We start from the raw sequence: 20451 nt of genomic DNA on the forward strand, positions 1-20451 counted from the left end.
TCCCACTCATAAGGCAGGCAGTACGCTTGACTTCCTCTTTCCTAGCACTTGTTTGCCTACTAATTTCACTGCAACCCCCCTCCAGATCTCTGATCACTACTTTGTTTCCTTTTCTCTCTCCCTTTCCTCCAACCCTCCTCCAACCCTAGCCCCTAAGATGGTCAAATGCCTTTGCAATCTTCACCCTCTCTCCCACTACTCTCCTCTTCTGATAAATCATTCTCTCTCCTGATTCTGCCTATTCGACCCAACTCTCCTCACTTTCCGCATCATTTGACTCCTCACACTGTCCCCTTTCCTCCTGGCTGACTCGGCCCTGCCCCGTGGCTGAGTGATTCATAAAAAGGAAAACTAAACTTCTGGAGGACTTATCATCCTTTCACGCCCTCCTCTCTACCTTCTTTCTCGGTATCTGCTGCTAAAGCCACTTTATATCACTCTAAATTTCAATCTTCTGCCTCAAATCCTAGGAAATGCTTTCCTACCTTCTCCCTCCTACCTCTCTGCGGACTACTTTGTCAACCCCCAGATCAAGTCCTGCGACTAGTGAGGTCTGGCAGCCCGACAACTTGCCTGCTCGACCTCATCCCCTCCTCCCTTCTCCTTCATCCCTGACCACTGGCTGTGTCCCCTCTGACTTCAAAATGGCCCGAGATGGTTCCCTCCACTAGAAACCAAGACTCGACTCATCTGACGTCAAACTATAGACCTGTGTTCCTTTATTTTCTTGAGTGTACTGTCTCTGATCAACTCTCTCGTTATCTCTCTCAGAACGAACCAGTCAGGCTTCAAGACAGGTCACTCAACCTAGACTGCTTTTCTCTGTCACTGAGGCTTTCTGCACTGCCAAAGCTGACTCTCTCTCCTCTGTTCTCATCTTCCTAGATCTATCCGCTGCCTTCAACACCATGAGCCATCAGACCCTCTGGGAGTCTCAGGCTCTGCACACTTTTGGATTGCATCCTACCTGGCAGGCAGCTTCTACCAGTTGACATGGAGAGGATCTGTGTCTGCACCACGTACTCTAACTACTGGTGTCCTCTAGGGCTCGGTTCTAGGCCATCTCCTCTTCTGTCTATACACCAAGTCACTCAGCTCCGTCATCTCCTATCATTGCTATGCGGATGACACTCAACTACTCCCCCCCCTTTCTCACACCCAGGTGGTCACACACATCCCTGCATGCCTGGCAGATATCTCAGCTTGGATGTCGGCCTACTACCTCAAGCTCAACCTCGACAAGATTGAGCTGCTCTTCCTCCTGGGGTATGCCTGTCCGCTCAAAGACCTCTCCATCATGGTTGATAACCCCAGTGTTGCCTGCTTAGAGTGAAAAGAACCTTGGCATGACAATGCAAACATCCAAAGCAGTGACTCGCTCCTGCAGGTTAATGCGCTACAACATCTGTAAAGTACGAACCTACCTCACACAGGAAGCGGCGCAGGTCCTAATCCAGGCACTTTTTCCACTCAATATTTTGAATATAAGGTCCAATCATCAAGGCGCTTTGAAATATAGGTGGGGGCAATGTATCAGTGGGGTAGTCTAATTAGCATATTTGGTGGCATGATCCAAAAATGTGTATTTGTACCAACTGTCAGTGGAAGTGGTTGATGGCTATGTTGTCAAAGGTTGAGCACCTCTTAACACGGTCAGTTCTGCAATCTTTGTAAGGGCATATGAGCTGCACTGTTAAGAGGTTACTGTGCATTTAGTAGTACCTTAATGGAAGTTAGTTGCTGTGAATTTTGCTTGACCTAATTGGCAACCAATAAAAAAAATCAGTCATGTAAGAGCCAGTAACCGCAAGCAACTCACTGGCAGTAGCTCACTGTACCTTCATTGAGCTTTTCTGATAGCTTATAACAACTACTAAGCTTTCTTTTGTGGTGAGCACACTTGGGCTCCAGCCTCACCTGGACTCAATCTCTTGGTTGGCAACTAACTGATCTTTCTGTCAGGTCAGTGTACGTGACAGACATCAGCCACAGTCAGTTATAGGGAATTTTACAATATCTACTCGGAGCAAGCTGAAAGTAAATGATTGAAAATTGATCATGACCTTGCCGATGACCAACTACCTTTAAAGTAACTGGAAAATCCACAGTAACATCTTAACAGTGCAGCTCTTGATTGTAGAATTTGGAGTGGAAAAATGAGATGCTCAACATAACAATGAAACCACTTAAACTAGTACAACACTTCCACTAGTGGTTGGCACATATAGAACATATTTTAAACCATGTGCCCAAATATGCTAATGAGCCCACGCCAGCACATTGCCCCCAATGGCCTTCACAGGAAGGCCAAAAAGAATATCACGGACATCAACCACCCGAGCCACGGCCTGTTCACCCCGCTGTCAGCAGGCGAGGTCAGTATAGGTCCATCAAAGCAGGGACCGAGAGACTGAAACCGCTTCTCAGACTGTTAAATAGCATTCACTAGTCGGCTTCCACCCGATTACTCAACCCTGCACATTAGAGGCTGCTGCCTTTATATAAACTCAGCAAAAAAATAAACGTCCCTTTTTCAGGACCCTGTCTTTCAAAGATAATTCGTAAAAATGAAACCCTGTTTCCCATGCTTGTTCAATGAACCATAAACAATGAATGAACATGCGCCTGTGGAACGGTCATGAAGACACTAACAGCTTACAGACGGTAGGCAATTAAGGTCACAGTTATGAGAGGACTCTGATAAACACCGAAATAAAGATGCCTAGGGTCTTGTTCACTTTGTCTCAGTTGTTGAATCTTGTTATGTTCATACAAATATTTACACATGTTAAGTTTGCTGAAGATAAACGCAGTTGATAGTGAGAGGATGTTTATTTTCTTGCTGAGTTTAAATAGACATGGAATCACTGGCCACTTTAATAATGGAACATTAGTCACTACACCTGAAACTAGTCACTGTAATGTTTACATACTGCTTTACTCATCTTATATGTGTATTCTGTGTTCTATTCTACTGTATTTTAGTCAAAGCCACTTCCAAAATTGCTTGATCTAAAATTAATATATTTCTTAATTCCATTCTTTTACTTTTAGATTTGTGTGTATTGTGTATTGTTAGATACCCTTGCTCTGTTGGAGCTAGGAACACAAGCATTTCGCTACACCTGCCATAGCATCTGCTAAATATGGTCATGTGACCAATAACTTGATTTGAACTACATTTCAAGGTTCAGTGAAAGTAAGATAAAGTCATTTTACAACATGAGACCTTAATTTAACTGTAAAAATACTGCAACTCAGTAGCTAGTAACTTACTGTGAAATTACAGGTCATTTTTAACAGTGTGTGTAATATGCTCATCTGAAGTATCCTATAAGTATAACTGTAGAACCTGTCATTTGGTTCTTCCTGGAATTAGAGGGTTCTTCAAGAGAGGGTTCTAAATGGGACTCAAAGGGTTCCTCTACAGCAGGGTTCCCCAACTGGTGGTCCGGGAGCCGGATTTGGCCTGTGGGTGATTTTATTTGGCCCCTCAAAAAAAATGTTATTACATTTTTGGATGGTTGGACATAAGAGACACCAGCAAATCAGCTCCAATTGCTTTACATTTTGGAACGCTTTTCCAAAGTATTCCCACACATAATGGAGATATACAGTATGAGATCATATACAAATGTAAGCAAGGTTTGAAATGATTATGTTGTAGTCAAATATTATATCTGTTTCTTGCTGGCAATTTGCAGTCTACAAATAATTTGTAATTATGTTCTGGATCACTGACCATCCGCTCCAAAAATAATCATTCCACGGCTGAATCTAGTTGATGATCTCTGGCCTACAGGGACAAATTACAGAATAACTATCAGTTCTAATCTTTTAACAATCTTTATGATACCCACAGAACCAGTGGCGGAGCAGGAAATTCAGGTTGTGGAAACCAAGAGGTTGAGTTCAAATCCCAAGCGAGGTTGACTCCCAAGTCATAAGATTTTGCTGGTCTCCAAAACTACGCCCATAATTATTGTATTTCCCAGCATGCCCTATTTCAGTTAGATTTTTTGAATTGTTCATTTCAATATCTGTGGTTTTCCATGTACAGTTGAAGTCGGAGTTTACATACACTTATGTTGATGAGTCATTAAAACTTGTTTTTCAACCACTCCACAAATTTCTTGTTAACAAACTATAGTTTTGGCAAGTCGGTCAGGACATCTACTTTGTGCATTACACAAGTAATTTTTCCAACAATTGTTTACAGACAGATTATCACAATTCCAGTGGGTCAGAAGTTTACATACACTAAGTTGACTGCATTTAAAAAGCTTGGAAAATTCCAGAAAACGATGTCATGGCTTTAGAAGCTTCTGATAGGCTAAGTGACATAATTTGAGTCAATTGGAGGCGTACCTGTGTATGTAGTTCAAGGCCTACCTTCAAACTCAGTGCCTCTTTTCTTGACATCATGGGAAAATCAAAAGATATCATCCAAGACCTCAGACAAAAAATTGTAGACCTCCACAAGTCTGGTTCATCCTTGGGAGCAATTTTCAAACGCTGAAGGTACCACGTTTATCTGTACAAACAATAGTATGCAAATGTAAACACCAGGGGACCAAGCAGCCATCATACCGCTCAGGTAGAGATGCGTTCTGTCTCTTAGAGATGAACGTACTTTGGTGCGAAAAGTGCAAATCAATCCCAGAACAACAGCCAAGGACCTTGTGAAGATGCTAGAGGAAACTGGTACAAAAGTATCTATATCCACAGTAAAACAAGTCCAATATCAACATAACCTGAAAGGCCACTCAGCAAGGAAGAAGCCTTGATGTGGTCCTTGATCCTTGATGGTCCTTGATGTGAAAGAGATGTTTTCTGTTAATATGCCTGAAAAAATAATGGTTAATAAACAACTCTAAAGGGGCCCCATAAAATGAGTTTCCTGACTTTTATCTTCCCTGGTTTCGTTTTTTAAATTCAATATTACAATTATTAATAGACAAACAATGGAAATTGATGTTCTGAGTCCATGTCAATGCTTAAATCACATCAGGAGACAATTCTTGAGGTCTGCGGGGGGAAAATAAATGTTTTAGATGTTTGAGTGTAATTTCCCATTAATTGTACATCCAAAAAGAGAGGATGTGTGGTTTCTGCTGTTTGGCCTACTGCTGCAGCACGTCATTGGCACTGTTTGCTAAACAATCCCCACTCAATTTATACAAATAAATAATCATGATGTGGTGTGGTGTAAGCCTACATTGCCGAAGGTTTTTTGGGGAAAGTCGTTTAACTAACTACCCAAAAGACGGTTAACATTAGCAACACTAACTGTTTACATACAGAGTAGACAAACGCCAAACAGACAGAAGGGAAATATTGCTGGAATTTAATGGGCAGATATTATGTTATATTTGGCCATTTACATAGAATAGTGGCTAACCAAGGGGGGGGGGATAATGTCAATGTGACTTTAATTGGATCGTGTGCCTCAATTTCTGAAGGAGCTTTTAATTGGCATGCTGACTGCAGGAATGTCACCAGAACATTTGCTGGAGAATTTAATGTTAATTTCTCTACCGTAATTCAATGTCTTTATAGAGAATTTGGCATTATGTCCAACCGGCCTCACAACCGCAGACCATGTGTAACCCACGCCAGCCCAGGACCTCCACATCTGGCTTCTTTACCTGCAGGATTGTCTTAGAACAGAAATACTCCTCAGTTTCATCAGCTATCTGTAGTAAAGCCCTTTTGTGGTGAAAAACTCATCCTGATTGGCTCACCCATGTCTGCATCCTGATTGGCTCACCCATGTCTGCATCCTGATTGGCTCACCCATGTCTGCACCCCTGACCAGTCATGTGAAATCTATTTAATTTTAATTTTATTAGGCAAGTCAGTTAAGAACAAATTCTTATTTTCAATGACAGGAGTGGTACAGTGGGTTAACTGCCTGTTCAGGGGCAGAACGACAGATTTGTACCTTGTCAGCTCGGGGATTTGAACTTGCAACCTTTCGGTTACTAGTCCAATGCTCTAACCACTAGGCTACCCTGCCGCCCCAACAGATCAGGGAAATTGTTGCATGTTGCGTTCACATTTTTGTCCTGTATACTTAAAAAATCGATTGGTGAGTTACTCATACAGTAGGTTAGCTGCGAGCTACTCTAGACCCCTGAGTTAGACCATGCTGGTAAGACCAGCTTGACCAGCTAGACCATTCTGGTCAGGCCAGCTTGACTAGCGTCCGACCTGCACTGACCAGCATAGAACAGCATGGACCAGCTTGAAATTTATGTTGATCTATGCTGAAGTAACTTTGATATATAGTACTGAACATGACATTGGTCATACTGTATAGATGTAGTTTGACTGCTAGAACGGACAGACAATACATTTTAAAGTTACTACCTGGTAAAATGTAGTCCAGATTTAAAAAAGACCTCCCATTAACTTTCGTTTTCAACATAAGGTGAAACATTATCGATCTGAACTGAGCAGTATTCTAGTCCTGTACTACTGTAGGCCTACATGTTCAATATGCTGTGTGTATTGTAGAAAGTGTTGGGTATGTTTTTCATTGAGTTGTCACTCAGTCACGATTGTTCAGATCCGATGGGTTCCCTTACAGTCTCCCTGATGTTTGGCCTCAGCTCTGACACTGTCTTGTCAACAGCCTGTGGCAGCAACACACACACACACACACACACACACACACACACACACACACACACACACACACACACACACACACACACACACACACACACACCCCTGCCCCATCCCCTTCTAGTTTTCACATCTCCAACAGATGTGCCACTAGCAGCATTCGTACATCCATGTCAGTTCATAATCATCTCTCCTCTCCTGCTCTCCCCTTCTCCTACCCTACCCTTGCCCTGCAGACTTTATTAGGTCTGGAGAGGGGGGTCTAACTTCCTGATGCCTGTGAAATTATCCAGCTGCTTGGCTATTCATCTGGTCCACTGTAAAGAAATGCACAATGCACACTCTGGTGAGGTGCTGATAAACGGAAGATAAACAACCATGGCTCTTTATCCGAGACGTTGGTTAATAAATCCACAAGGAGAGATGAGTGTATATTTTTTGCTGTTGCATTGTTGTCCATCCGGTTTCAGATTTATGAAAGAGCTTTATGTGGATCCTTATGTGAGACTTCACCGTAGTGTCACACTATTGTCTCAGGGGGCCGTTCAGCCACCCAGCCCTCTTCTACTCTCCTCCTTTGTGAGATGTAACCTTAGTCAAGTGTCCCACGTCCCTAATGGCTCTCTATTTAGAGAATTCCTTTTGAAGTAGTGCACTAAATAGGAAATAGGGTGCCATTTGAAACACATGCTCGGTTAATCCTCTTGATAGCTGAGCCGACCGCTCTACTTCATCAACGAGAAGAGACCGAGAAGAGGCGCCGTAGGGAGAGTTAGTGTTTGTGTGCATGTGTTTGTGTACTGTAATCTGAGATGAAAACGTAGTCATCCGCGAACGTATATGAAGTGTATCCACAGTACAAGTATATATCCTAGTGTGTATCCTAATCCCTGCTCTCACTGCTTGTTTGTTGACAGATATTCCCAGGATTGATTCTCTCGGATATAAAACCTGCCAAGAAGATGAAGTTTAAGACCGTGTGCTACCTGCTAGTGCAGCTCATGCACTGTAGGAAGATGTTCAAGGCCGAGATCCCCTTCTCAAACGCCATGAACTGTGAGGACGGCGACAAGGTAAGATCTTTGAGTGTCTTGTTTGTGTGTGTATGTTTGTGTGTGTTGTATATGTCTGGGTGAGTGTGTGTGTGTGTGTTTCTGTGCATGCTTGTTTGTGTGTGTTGTGTAAGGGAATGTAGAGACAAAGAGAGACGGTCTGTGTGTATACATTTGAGTACATGTGTGTGTACATACATGTGTGTGTGAGCATGCATGTGCGTGTACTTGTCTGCGTGCAATGTGTGCTTCCCAACTAACCAGACTTTGTTGACCTTCATCAGTTTACTTTCAATTCCTTTTTTAATATGGCTGATTGTCAGTGTGTTGTCTTGACCCACTGTCCCTGTAAAGATATCCTGAAGTCTGGCTTCAGTTCAACTCTGGCTCAGGATATTTAAATCCAGATACTCAGGTCTGTGTGGGTGTATGTGGGAAAGGAGATGTAATGCAGGGGATAAGAGCCAAAATAAATCTTGCCCTTTCAGATAAAACCATAAAACTTAGTACAATCATTCTGTAAAGGGCATAAGAACCTCTGTGGTTACATTTATATAATATGTCATAGAGCTCTGATGCTTCGTGAGAAGCCTGGGTGGAAGCATGTAAACATAGCTTTCAAAAGAGAGGGGATTGGAGTGAAGTTAAAATATACTCGACACAGACTGAGATATTCAGATTCAGGCCACACACACACACACACACTCTCCAGGCTGTCGGAAATGACAATGAACTCCGAGAGAGTGGGAGAGTGGGAGATGGGAGACGAGGAAGGAGTGAAAGGATGAGTGCACTCGGAGCAGCCGTGGGTGTATGATGTGATGAGTGTCCTATGCTCCTCGGACCATCTCCAAACAATTGGGTCACATGCAGAGTGGGAGATGGAAAGACTAAAGAGAGAGACTAGAGGGAAAGCGAGAGGGCGACGGGAGAGGAAGGGGGTGAGAGAAAAGCTTACAACAGCCACAGAAACACTAATTAGCGTAATCAATGCACACACGCCTCCAAACCAACCAAGAGAAAGTGAGGGGTGATGAGGATGAAGTCAGTGGGGTGTGTGTTTGTTAACCTTCCTCAACCGTCCTCATTCGCTCTGCCCCCCCCCCCATCCCCATTATGATGGCACTCTTTTCAGCCGCTCCTCGCTTACCCACTGTCTCTCACGCTGTGACACTGATGGGCCTCAGTCTGTACAGCTCACTGGCTTTCTTCCTTCATCCAGGAAGACTCAATCAGGCTACATCCCAAATTGCACACTGTGTCCTATATAGTACACTGCAAGTCAAAAGTAGAACACCACGAAGAGCACCATTTGGGACACGTCCTCATTCTCTCTGGTGTCAAATCACTGCTTTTGCTCTGCTGCTCCACATAGCCCACTGTACAGTAACGACGCTTCCAAAGGACTATCAAGAAAAGGGGGTTCAGTTGGGGTCAGAGAATGAATGTTAACTGTAGAGTAAATCATGTATGTTTTGTTTGTTGTGTGAAGATGAGCATTTAATGTGTTGATGCCCCTTTTCAATTCATGTGAAGTCAAGTCAACCACAAGGATTGACTTTGTTTGATTTCCCTTGGTCACATTAAAAGATTTGAGTACTATTAGAACACACCTCTTCTTACTCCATGGTGAATTTTGGTGTTTGTAGATAAGTGTAAACTTTCTCTCACCCACAATGATACCCGAACAGTAGACAGCAGAGGCCCAGCAGAGGCCTATTTCCTCCGTGACCCATTGTTTTGAACAGCTGGTATAAAACCCTCTGAACGTAGTCAAGTCAGGATTCCATTTCCCACAATTCTGTGCCACAGCGGAGGGCCCTGCGGACGGCTCCAGAGAAGCTGCGGAACCGGACGTCGATGTCGGCTAACGTGACCCAGGCCAGTCCCGGAACACGGGTCAACCGCTACATTGGTCGCCTAATCGAGGCGAGGCAGACAGAGTCAGACACAGCTGACCTCAACTTCCTCACACTCATGTATAAGTGCTCTGAGCGCGAGCAGAGGGTGAGTAACTGTACTACACTTACAGCATACATGCACAGACATACGCACGCAAACGTCGCAGCGCACGCAAGGAATGCAATGACTTTTGAATCCAACGTTTTGACGTAGCACCCAGAAGATGCTTTAATCATTATTTTATCTGAGACATCCCTCTCTCTGGTTGCTCTGCCAGTACCACCAGCTCCATGATGAGTACTTCACCAGCGCCGTGGTCCTCTCTCTAATTCTAGCTGCCTTGTTCGGCCTTGTCTACCTTCTCATCCTACCACAGTATGTACTAGATTATTATAGGATATCTGAGAGCAACACATTCTGTACCTCTATCTCTTTCTCTGTGCCTCTCTCTTTATCTCGCTCTCTCTCGCTCGTTTTAGTATATGATATCTGACAGCGACACGCTGTCTTTCTCTCTCTCTCTCTCTCTCTCTCTCTCTTTTCTTTTGGTCTGCTGCCTCTTGAGTTGACTTCCACAGGCTCTGTCCACTAACTCACTACCTCTTCTTCTCGTCCTCCTGTCTTTCCCCTCCTCTCTCCTGCTGCCGTCACCAGGGGAACAGTGGTCCTGGTCCTACTGGTCTTCTGCATCTGTTTCCTAGTAGTTTGTATCATGTACCTGCATGTCACAAAATTCCAGGTAAAAGCCTGCTGGATGCTTCGGTCCAATTGATTTAACATGTCGTTCCTTTAGTTACTCACTCACTTTTCCGAGGGGTTGATTATGCTGTCAGTGGTTTTCCATGGGTAGGTCAAACTCTTGGCCCAAGCTATAAGTCCCTTTTGATCATTGAGTTCATTTTGCAAATATTATGTTTTTCTGCTTACTTCTGCAAATATGAAATCATATTTTAGTCGGTAGTTGATAATAATATTACGTAGGAAATTGATGTCAATGGCCTTCAGAAAACTTTTCAAACTCAATGCTAAGTCTATTAATTTCAGCTTTTGTTGAGGTTGACAGATTGACTTTTTCCAACTTCCCTAACGCCCTCAGCTAATATTACATGAATTAAGTTATAATTCTTTTCAAATTCAAATTCTGTGTGGTAAGCTTTTTCTACTCTCCCTCCCATTTCATCCTTAATCTGTTTCTCTTTGTGTCTATTCTCTCTCTCTCTCTCTCTCTCTCTCTCTCTCTCTCTTTCTCTCTCTCTCAGTGTTTTCCAGGCTGCCTCACCATTCAGATCCGTACTGTTCTGTGCGTTCTCATAGTGCTCTTAATCTATGCTGTTGCCCAGGCCTGTGTGGTAAGTAGGGTTAACAACAAGGCACTAAAACAACAATATTCATGATATTCATTGCAATACACTTGAAATCAGAAATGTAAATGTCATGCAAATCAAATATGCAAAGAACCAACCTTTGAGTTACTGCTTGAGTTTTTTTTCTCCACCATTCTCTCCTCTGTTTCTCTGCCAGGTGGGCTGCATGCCATGGCTGTGGGGCAGTGCCCACCACTCTAACAGTTCCATTGTCATCATTGACACGAGCGACGGTGCCAACCGCACCGCGATGGAGCTGCCCTGCGACGGTGTCCGCTATGCCTTCCTGTCGTGCATTGTGGGCACGCTGACACTGGCGCTCTTCCTGCGCGTCTCCTGGATGCCAAAGATGGCCCTGTTGCTCCTGCTGGGGGTGCTGTATGTCACTGTGCTGGAGCTCAGCGGATTCAGACACACCGCCGGGTGAGGGAGAATACACACACACATTATGTATATAATCAAGCACACACACCAGTGGAGGCTGCTGAGGGGAGGACGGCTCTTAATAATGACTCTAATGGGGTAAATGGAATCATATCAAACCCATGTTTGATACCATGCCATTCAATCCATTCCAGCCATACACTCAATTCCAGCCATTATTATGCTGCCTCCACTGACACAAACACAGGAGGGCGAGAGGGGAAAAACCGAACGGACAAATGCACCCACCATCCTCCCACTGTCAGTCCTGAAGCTATAGCCCTCAGATTTACTATGCTCCCCCTGCCACTCACACATCCAAGGCCATGATTGATTTTACATGACAGTAGTGTCAGCTACGGTTTCCTCTTGGTGTGATTTGGAGTGGGAACAAACAAACAACAGTCACAGGGATATTTCCATTTTGTGGGGACGTGTGTAGGAGGAGAGGAGTCTTTGTTTGTCCTCGACCTGCGCACTCTCTCATGGGAACTGTTTGAAGAGGAGCCACACAGTACATGTTCATTAACTCTGAACCAAAAGGCTGAGCTGACAATGTATGCTTTTGCTTGGGTACTGAGTAGGAGTAACTCAGTACCCAGGACCTAGTGCAGCTCAGAGCACAGGCCCATTGTATAGATACAAACAGATCACTTAGTGCAGGAATCATCAACTATATTCAGCCACGGGGCAATTGTTTTCTTGAGCAGATGGTCAGGGTGCTGGAACATAATTACAAATAATTTGTAGGCTGCAAATTGACAGCAAGAAGCCCAAACAGATAATAATATTTGACTAAAACATAATAATTTCAAACCTTGCTTGCATTTGTATACAGTCACATTATTGTTAGACCAAAAAAGACTGTAAAAACACCAGCAAATCAGCCCCAAGGGATTTTAATTGAGGAAATTATGTGTGGCAATACTTGGGAAAGGATTTCCAACAATAAAACTCTTGTTCAGAAAACCTGGACAAATAAAAACGTGGGGCCGCCGGTTGGGGAACCCTGGGTTACCGTATAACGCTGGAATACTCTAATATTGTTGAGATGGAAAACTACTTGTTGTTCTCCAAGGGGGTCTTATTATCCGCAAATACTATATCTGTGCTGAGTGAATGGGGTTTACATCACCGTTGGTTTAAGTCACCCTGTCTGTGTTTTCCTGCGGTTGTGGCTGACATGTTGGTTCTCACTGGTGGTTTCATCCACAGACTTAATTCTTTTTGTAGTGGTCCAGACCAAATGTATGTTGCTGACATCAAATTTGGTTCTCACAAAGGTTCCCTCCACATCTCCCCCCTGTGAAGTTGTACTCCCCACTGTATTTATGTGGTCCCCCACTCCCCCTTTTATTAATGATGTGGTAAGGTCCTACTGTATTATGTTGCTGACATCTATGTTAGGCTGTTCCCACAGTGGGGGGGGGGGGTCTATCCACATCTCCCCACTTTCACTATAAATTCATGTTGTGGTACAATCTAACTGTCTATGACTTCTATTGCTAACATATCTGTTGGTTTCTCCCACAGTGGGGGTCTATAGTGTTACATGTACAGTGCATTCAGAAAGTATTCAGACCCATTGACTTTTTTCACCATTTGTTTTACCTTACAGCCATATTCTAAAATGGATTTAAAAACAATTGTTCACACAATACCCCATATTGACAAAGAGAAAACTGATGTGTAGAAATATTTGCAGAAATACCTTATTTACTTAAGTATTTAGACCCTTTGCTATGAGACTCAAAATTGAGCTCAGATGCATCCTGTTTCCATTGATCATCCTTGAGATGTTTCTAAACTTGATTGGAGTCCACCTGTAGTAAATTCAAGTGATTGGACATGATTTGGAAAGGTACACACCTGTCTATATAAGGTCTCACAGTTGACAGTGCATGTCAGAGCAAAAACAAAGCCCTGAGGTCGAAGGAATTGTCCATAGAGCTCCAAGACAGGATTGTGTCGAGGCACAGGTCTCGGGAAGGGTATCAAAAAATGTCTGCAGCATTGAAGATCCCCCAAGAACAAAGTGGGGGAAAGTCATTCTTAATAGAAGAAATTTGGAACCACCAAGACTCTTCCTAGAGCTGGCAGCCTGGCCAAATTGAGCAATTGGGGGAGATGACCAAGAACCCGATTATTACTCGGGCAGAGCTTCAGAGTTCCTCTGTGGATATGGGAGAACCTTCCAGAAGGACAACCATCTCCAACTCCACCAATCTGGCCTTTATGTTAGTGGCCAGACGGAAGCCAATCCTCAGCAAAAGGCACATGACAACACATTTGGAGTTTGCCAAAAGGCACTTAAAGGACTCTGACCATTAGAAACAAGATTCTCTGGTCTGATGAAACCAAGATTGGACTTTTTGGACTCGTTTTTGCTTTGTCATTATTAGGTATTGTGTGCAGATTGATGAGGGGGAAAAACGATTTAATCCATTTCAGAATAAGTCTGTAACGTTACAAAATGTAGAAAAAGTAGAGGTGTCTGAATACTTTACAAATTCACTGTATGCACTGAACAGGTCTAGAGGATGGAGGATGCCAGCTCCACAGCTTTACACTCTGCCCTGACCCACCTGGACAAAACCAACACCTATGTGAGAAGACTTTAGCTCAGTATTCAATACTTTAGCTCAGCATTCATTCCCTCTAGGCTGGTCACCAAACTCCATGGCCTAGGGATCTCTGTAACTGGACTTTGGACTTCCTAACCAACAGACCCCAGTCTGTCAGTTTAGACAACTTCACCTTCTCAACCCTGAACCTGAACACCGGTGTGCCACAGAGCTGTGTGCTGAGCCCCCTCCTGTACTCCCTCTTCACCTACGACTGCATTCCTGTACACGGTTCCAACACCATCATCAAGTTCGCAGACGACACCACGGTGGTAGGCCTGATCACTGACAATGACGAGTCAGCCTACAGGGAGGAGGTCAAGCACCTGGCTGCATGGTGCGCTGACAACAACCTGGTCCTCAATGCAAAGAAAACCAAGGAGCTCATTGTGGATTACAGGAAGTCCAAAAGTTGCAGCCACGCCCCAGTTCTCATTGACGGCACTGAGGTGGAGCGTGTGCCCAGCTTCAAATTCCTGGGTGTCTACATCTCCGATGACCTCTCCTGGACCCTCAACACCTCAACCCTGGTCAAAAAGGCGCAGCAGCGCCTGTACTTTTGAGGAGGCTGAAGAAGTCCCACCTGTCTCCCAAGATCCTGGTGAACTTTTACCGCTGCACGGTCGAGAGCCTTCTGACTAACTGCGCCACAGTGTGGTTTGGGGGATGCTCTGTGGCTGACCGGAAGGCCCTGCAACGGGTGGTGAAAACCGCCCAGCACATCACTGGTGCCCAGCTCCCTGCCATTGTAGGCCTCCAGTGCAAGCTGTGTCGGCGTAGGGCGTGGCATCATCAGGGACCCTTCACATCCATGCCACAAACTGTTAGCCCTCCTACCAACAGGCAGGCGGTACAGGTCTCTATGTTCCCGCACTAGCAGGCTCAAGAACAGTTTCTTTCCAGCTACTGTGACCCTGCTGAACTCTGACACGGCACTAGCCATATCCACCCGCCCACCACTTAGTACGGCCTCTCAGGGACCTTGTTTCACTACTCTCCTTGCAATCTTTACTGGACTCTGACATTGCTTTGCAAAGTCTGACTAAGGACATTATTCAGTTGTACATGTTAACCTCGGTAACCTCATTTCTGCTCTCCCTGCATTTCAGTTGCATGCCTCCTGGCACTTGCCATTTGCCTTCATTGCACATTTAAGCATCCTACTTAATTGTTTCACTTGTAAATTTTTTGTACTCAGTTATTTGCACTTCTGGTCAGATGCTAACTGCATTTCTTTTGTATTGTACTGTTCAATGACAATAAGGTTGAATCTAATCTATTCTAAAAAATATCTCTGTGGAGGGGCGGGGTCTCTCCCTATACCTCAACTCTCCCTTTTAATGAATGATGAGGTACAGTCTTTTGTGAAGATTGTTGCTGATGTCTCTGTTGGTTTGTCCCACAGCGGGGGGTCTAATCTCCAGATCCAGGGCTATGAGCCCATCCTGTCCCTGCTGCTGTTCACCAGTGCCCTGGCCCTCCACTCCAGACAGCTGGACCTCAAACTACGACTGGACTTCCTTTGGGCCACACAGGTGTGTGTGTCTGTGTGTCTGTGTGGGCTGTTGTCGTATGCATAGATCTAGCTAGCTGATGAACACCATGCTTTACTCATCATCCAACCTTCTGTTGTGACCATACCATGCCAAGTCATAGGCTTTTGGCTGCCAAGTGCCAGGCTATTGGCTGTTAAAGTTGCTGGCAGATGCTAGCATGGTGATGGCTGATATTGGCGTTGTTGGTTATGATAGGACAGGGCTGATATTGGCATGGTTGTTTACAATAGGACAAGGGGCTGTTATTGGCGTGGTTGTGTTGGGTTATAGTTTGAAATACTTGCTATAGTAGAGGATAATGGTTACATTTATGAGGAATGTATGTGGTGGGGTCAATGGAGGTTGGATAATACAAATGGGCCTGGAGAGTTACTAAGTAAGGGAAAAGGCAATCACATGGTTGCAGTCACTGATAAGGGTGGATTGCTGTGGATTTGTGAGGAATGTGGGCTGAGGTCAGGTCAGGTCACATGAAGGGAGAAGGAACAGTTTTATTTACACACATCACTTAACTTCCTGCCTAGCAACAATTATGTTTTCTCTATATTCCGGTTGGAGGAACATGGAATCAATGGGGAATAATCAGGAATCTTCCATCTAGGATTTCTGGAAAACCAGGGAATTTATTGAAAGTTCACAGAATTCTGTAACCCTACATAGGACAAGGGGGTTATATTGGCATGGTTGGTAAGGATAGGTCAGGACAAGTCACTGATATTGACATGGTTTGGGACAATAGAGCCACTTGGCTGGTAGGGCAGTTATAGTGTCTAGTAGGGTTTGGCTTTAGGTTTGGACCTTTTAACTCTTGATTCTACCAAGTGCTCCTTGTCCACAATGTCAGACTAACATGGTGCCTCAGCCCTGGTGTACATTTAGAGCTTATACCGACACCTTGTGGTAGGAGCTTTGAACTGCAGCCTTGAGTTGTACTTTGGGGAGAATTATTTTATTCAAATTGATGTGTTTGTGTGTGTTGTCAGGCGGAGGAGGAGAGGGACGGCATGGAGAAGGTCAAGCTGGACAACAGGAGGATTCTCTTCAACCTGCTTCCTGCTCATGTGGCTCAACACTTCCTCCTGTCCAACCCCAGAAACATGGTGTGTCCTACGTAGACGGACGGACAGATAGACAGACAGACAGACACAGGCAGGCAGACAGACAGACAGACACAAAATGTGTTGTTTCATAAAGGATATTACCTTTCCTTCAAAGGATCAATAGTACCTTGCCATATACACTGCCTTTGGAAAGTATTCAGATCCCTTGACTTTTTCCACATTTTGTTACTTTACAGCCTTATTCTAAAATTGTTTAAATAGTTTTTTCCCCTCATCAATCTACACACAATACCTCATAATGACAAAGCACATTTTTTTGGGGGGGGATGTTTTTCTATTTAAAATAAAATGTCACATTCGCATAAGTCTTCACACCCTTTACTCAGTACATTGTTGAAGCACCTTTGGCAGCGATTACGGCCTCGAGTCTTCTTTGGTATGATGCTACAAGCTTGGCACACCTGTATATGAGGATTTACTCCCATTCTTCTCTGCAGATCTTCTCAAGCTCTGTCAGGTTGGATAGGGAGCGTTGCTGCACGGCTATTTTCAGGTCTCTCCAGAGATGTTCAATCGGGTTCAAGTCCGGGCTCTGGCTGGGCCACTCAAGGACATTCAGAGACTTGTCCCGAAGCCACCCTGCGTTGTCTTGGTTGTGTGCTTTGGGTTGTTGTCCTATGGAAGGTGAACCTTCGCCCCAGTCTGAGGTCCTGAGTGCTCTGGAGCAGGTTTTCATTAAGGATCTGTCTGTACTTTGCTCTGTTCATCTTTAACTCAATCCTAACTAGTCTCACAGTCCCAGCTGCTGAAAAATGACCACACAGCATGATGCTGCCACCACCATGCTTCACCGTAGGAATGGTGCCAGGTTTCCTCCAGACGTGACGCCAGAGCTGGAAAAAGTACACAATGGTCATACTTGAGTAAAAGTAAAGATAACTTAATAGAAATGACTCAAGTGAAAGTCACCCGGTAAAATATTCCTTTAGAAAAAGTCTAAAAGTATTTGGTTTTAAATATACTTAAGCATTAAAAGTGAATGTATAAATATTTTCAAAGTGCTAATATTAAGCAAACCAGACAGCACCATTTTGTTTTTGCATTTATAGATAGCCATGTGCACTCTCCAACACACAGACACTCAAATGAAGCATTTGTGTTTAATGAGTCTGCCAGATCAGAGGCATTAGGGATGCCCAGGGACACTCTCTTGATAAGTGTGTGAAATGGGCCATTTTCCTGTCCTGCTAGCCGTTAAAAATGTAATGAGTACTTTTGGGTGTCAGGAAAAATCTATGGAGTAAAAACGATATAATTTTCTTTTGGAAAGTAGTGAAGTGAAAGTAAAAGTTGTCAAAAATATAAATAGTAATGTATTTTTATTTAAGTACTTTACACCACACGTGAGGCTTGGCCAATGAGTTCAATCTTGGATTCATCAGACCAGAGAATCTTGTTTCTCGTGGTCTGTGAGTCCTTTAGGTGCCTTTTGGCAAATTCCAAGCTGGCTGTCATGTGCCTTTTACTGAGGAGTGGCTTCCTTCTGGCCACTCTACCATAAAGGCCTGATTGGTAGAGTGCTGCTGAGATGGTTGTCCTTCTGGAAGGTTCTCCCATCTCCACAGAGGAACTCTGGAGCTTTGTCAGAGTGACCATCAGGTTCTTCGTCACCTCCCTGACCATGGCCCTTTTCCCCCGATTGCTCAATTTGTCCAGGCAGCCAGCTCTAGGAAGAGTCTTGGTGGTTCCAAACTTCTTCCATTTAGGAATGATGGAGGCCATTGTGTTCTTGGGGACCTTAAATGCTGCAGAACATTTTTGGTACCCTTCCCCAGATCTGTGCCTCGACACAATCCTGTCTTGGAGGTCTAGGGAAATTTCCTTCGACCTCATTGCTTGGTTTTTGCTCTGACATGCAATTGTCAACTGTGGGACCTTATATAGACAGGTGTGTACCTTTCCAAATAATGTCCAATCACTTGAATTTACCACAGGTGGACTCCAATCAAGTTGTAGAAACATCTCAAGGATGATCAATGAAAACAGGATGCATCTGAGTTCAATTTTGAGTCTCATAGCAAAGGGTCTGAATACTTATGTAAATAGGCTCTTTCTGTTTTGTATAATTTTTTATTAGCAACATTTCTAAGAACCTGTTTTCTCTTTGTCATTATGGGGTATTGTGAGTAGATTGCCGAGGAAATATTTTTATTTAATCAATTTATTTAATCAAGTCTGTAACGTAACAAAATGTGGAAAAAGTCAAGGTGTCTGAATACTTTCCGAAGGCACTGTATACTGAACAAAATAAATACAACATGCAACAATTTCAACAATTTTACTCAGTTACAGTTCTTATAAGGAAATCAGTCAGTTGAAATGCATTTGTTAGGCCCTAATCTATGGATTTCACATGACTGGTCAGGGGCGCAGCCCACTTGGGAGCCAGGCCCAGCCAATCAGAATCGGTTTTTCTCCACCAAAGGGCTTGAATTATCTTGGCAAAGGAGAAATACTCACTAACAGGGATGTAAACAAATTTGTGCTCAACATTTGAGAGAAATAAGCTTTCTGTGCGTATGGAAAGTTTCTGGGATCTTTTATTTCAGCTCATGAAACATGGGACCAACACCTTACATGCTACGTTTATATTTTTGTTCAATACACAGTACATCTATTTGGCCTAGTGACTATGGTTGGCTATGTGTTTTTCTATAGGATCTGTATTACCAGTCCTATGCACAAGTCGGAGTGCTGTTTGCTTCCATCCCCAACTTCAATGACTTCTACATTGAGCTGGATGGGAACAACATGGGAGTGGAGTGTCTGAGACTACTCAATGAAATCATCGCAGATTTTGACGAGGTGAGGATGTTGGCTGCTACAGTTATCTGGGATATTAACATTCTTTGTTGCCTTCTCCTGTGTATAGGTGTAAATCTAATTTTTCCTCAGCTCATGGATAAAGAATGCTATAAGGACATAGAGAAGATCAAAACCATTGGCAGCACATATATGGCAGCTGTGGGTCTAGTCCCCACCATCGGAACAAAGGCAAGTGTGTGCGTTTGTGTGTTTCTGGTGCGGTCTTGTGTGTGTTTGTTAAATAACATGTAAAAAGTATGAATATAACAAGGACAGTGAATGAATGTGATAATTAAAAGCAATCTTTGTTTACTTCCTTACTCCCTTCTATAGGACAAAAAATCTGTCTATGATCACCTGAGCACAGTGGCAGACTATGCTATTGAGATGTTCGATGTGCTGGATGAAATCAACTACCAGTCATACAACGACTTTGTCCTGAGAGTGGGTATCAACGTGGGTCCAGTGGTGGCGGGGGTGATCGGGGCCAGGAGGCCTCAGTATGATATCTGGGGGAACACAGTGAACGTGGCCAGCCGCATGGACAGCACCGGAGTCCCTGGCAAGATACAGGTACTGTCAGGGCTGTGCATTAACCTACACGCTGCCTTTTGTAGGCAAAATGTCAAAATTTATAGGCCTATATATTTCCTGCAACAACACACTCACTCATCACATATTGTAGGCAAGCTAGTGCCAGTGACTCCTAGGTCAAGAGAGGACATGAGATGATTGACATGGGGAGAAGAGTGGCTATCAGCTGACCAGAGAGAATAAGAATGGGGCGGCAGGAAGCCTAGTGGTTAGAGCGTTGGACTTGTAACTGAAAGGTTGTAAGATCAAATCCCAGAGCAGACAAGGTAAAAATCTGTCTTTCTGCCTCTGAACAAGGCAGTTAGCCCACTGTTCGTAGGCCATCATTGAAAATAAGAATTTGTTCTTAACTGACTTGCCTAGTTAAATAAAGGTTAAAA

General features: G+C 43.9%; 1 protein-coding gene across 2 annotated transcripts in view; it reads left to right on the forward strand.

The window, feature by feature from the left end:
- LOC112226841 (adenylate cyclase type 1-like) overlaps positions 1-20451 on the forward strand; it is a 59311-nt gene that overhangs the window by 35969 nt on the left and 2891 nt on the right. The window contains exons 8-18 of one of the 2 annotated variants that reach the window (XM_042308089.1): positions 7548-7703; positions 9495-9689; positions 9862-9959; positions 10239-10323; positions 10844-10933; positions 11106-11371; positions 15401-15530; positions 16535-16651; positions 19331-19477; positions 19568-19666; positions 19811-20050. In XM_042308089.1, coding sequence (XP_042164023.1) covers positions 7548-7703; positions 9495-9689; positions 9862-9959; positions 10239-10323; positions 10844-10933; positions 11106-11371; positions 15401-15530; positions 16535-16651; positions 19331-19477; positions 19568-19666; positions 19811-20050 — 1623 coding nt within the window. The remainder of the gene's footprint in view (positions 1-7547; positions 7704-9494; positions 9690-9861; positions 9960-10238; positions 10324-10843; positions 10934-11105; positions 11372-15400; positions 15531-16534; positions 16652-19330; positions 19478-19567; positions 19667-19810; positions 20051-20451) is intronic. The other variant, XM_042308091.1, reaches the window with a different exon arrangement.

This window comes from Oncorhynchus tshawytscha, linkage group LG28, assembly GCF_018296145.1.
Source record: "Oncorhynchus tshawytscha isolate Ot180627B linkage group LG28, Otsh_v2.0, whole genome shotgun sequence".
NCBI classification, from domain to species: domain Eukaryota; kingdom Metazoa; phylum Chordata; class Actinopteri; order Salmoniformes; family Salmonidae; genus Oncorhynchus; species Oncorhynchus tshawytscha.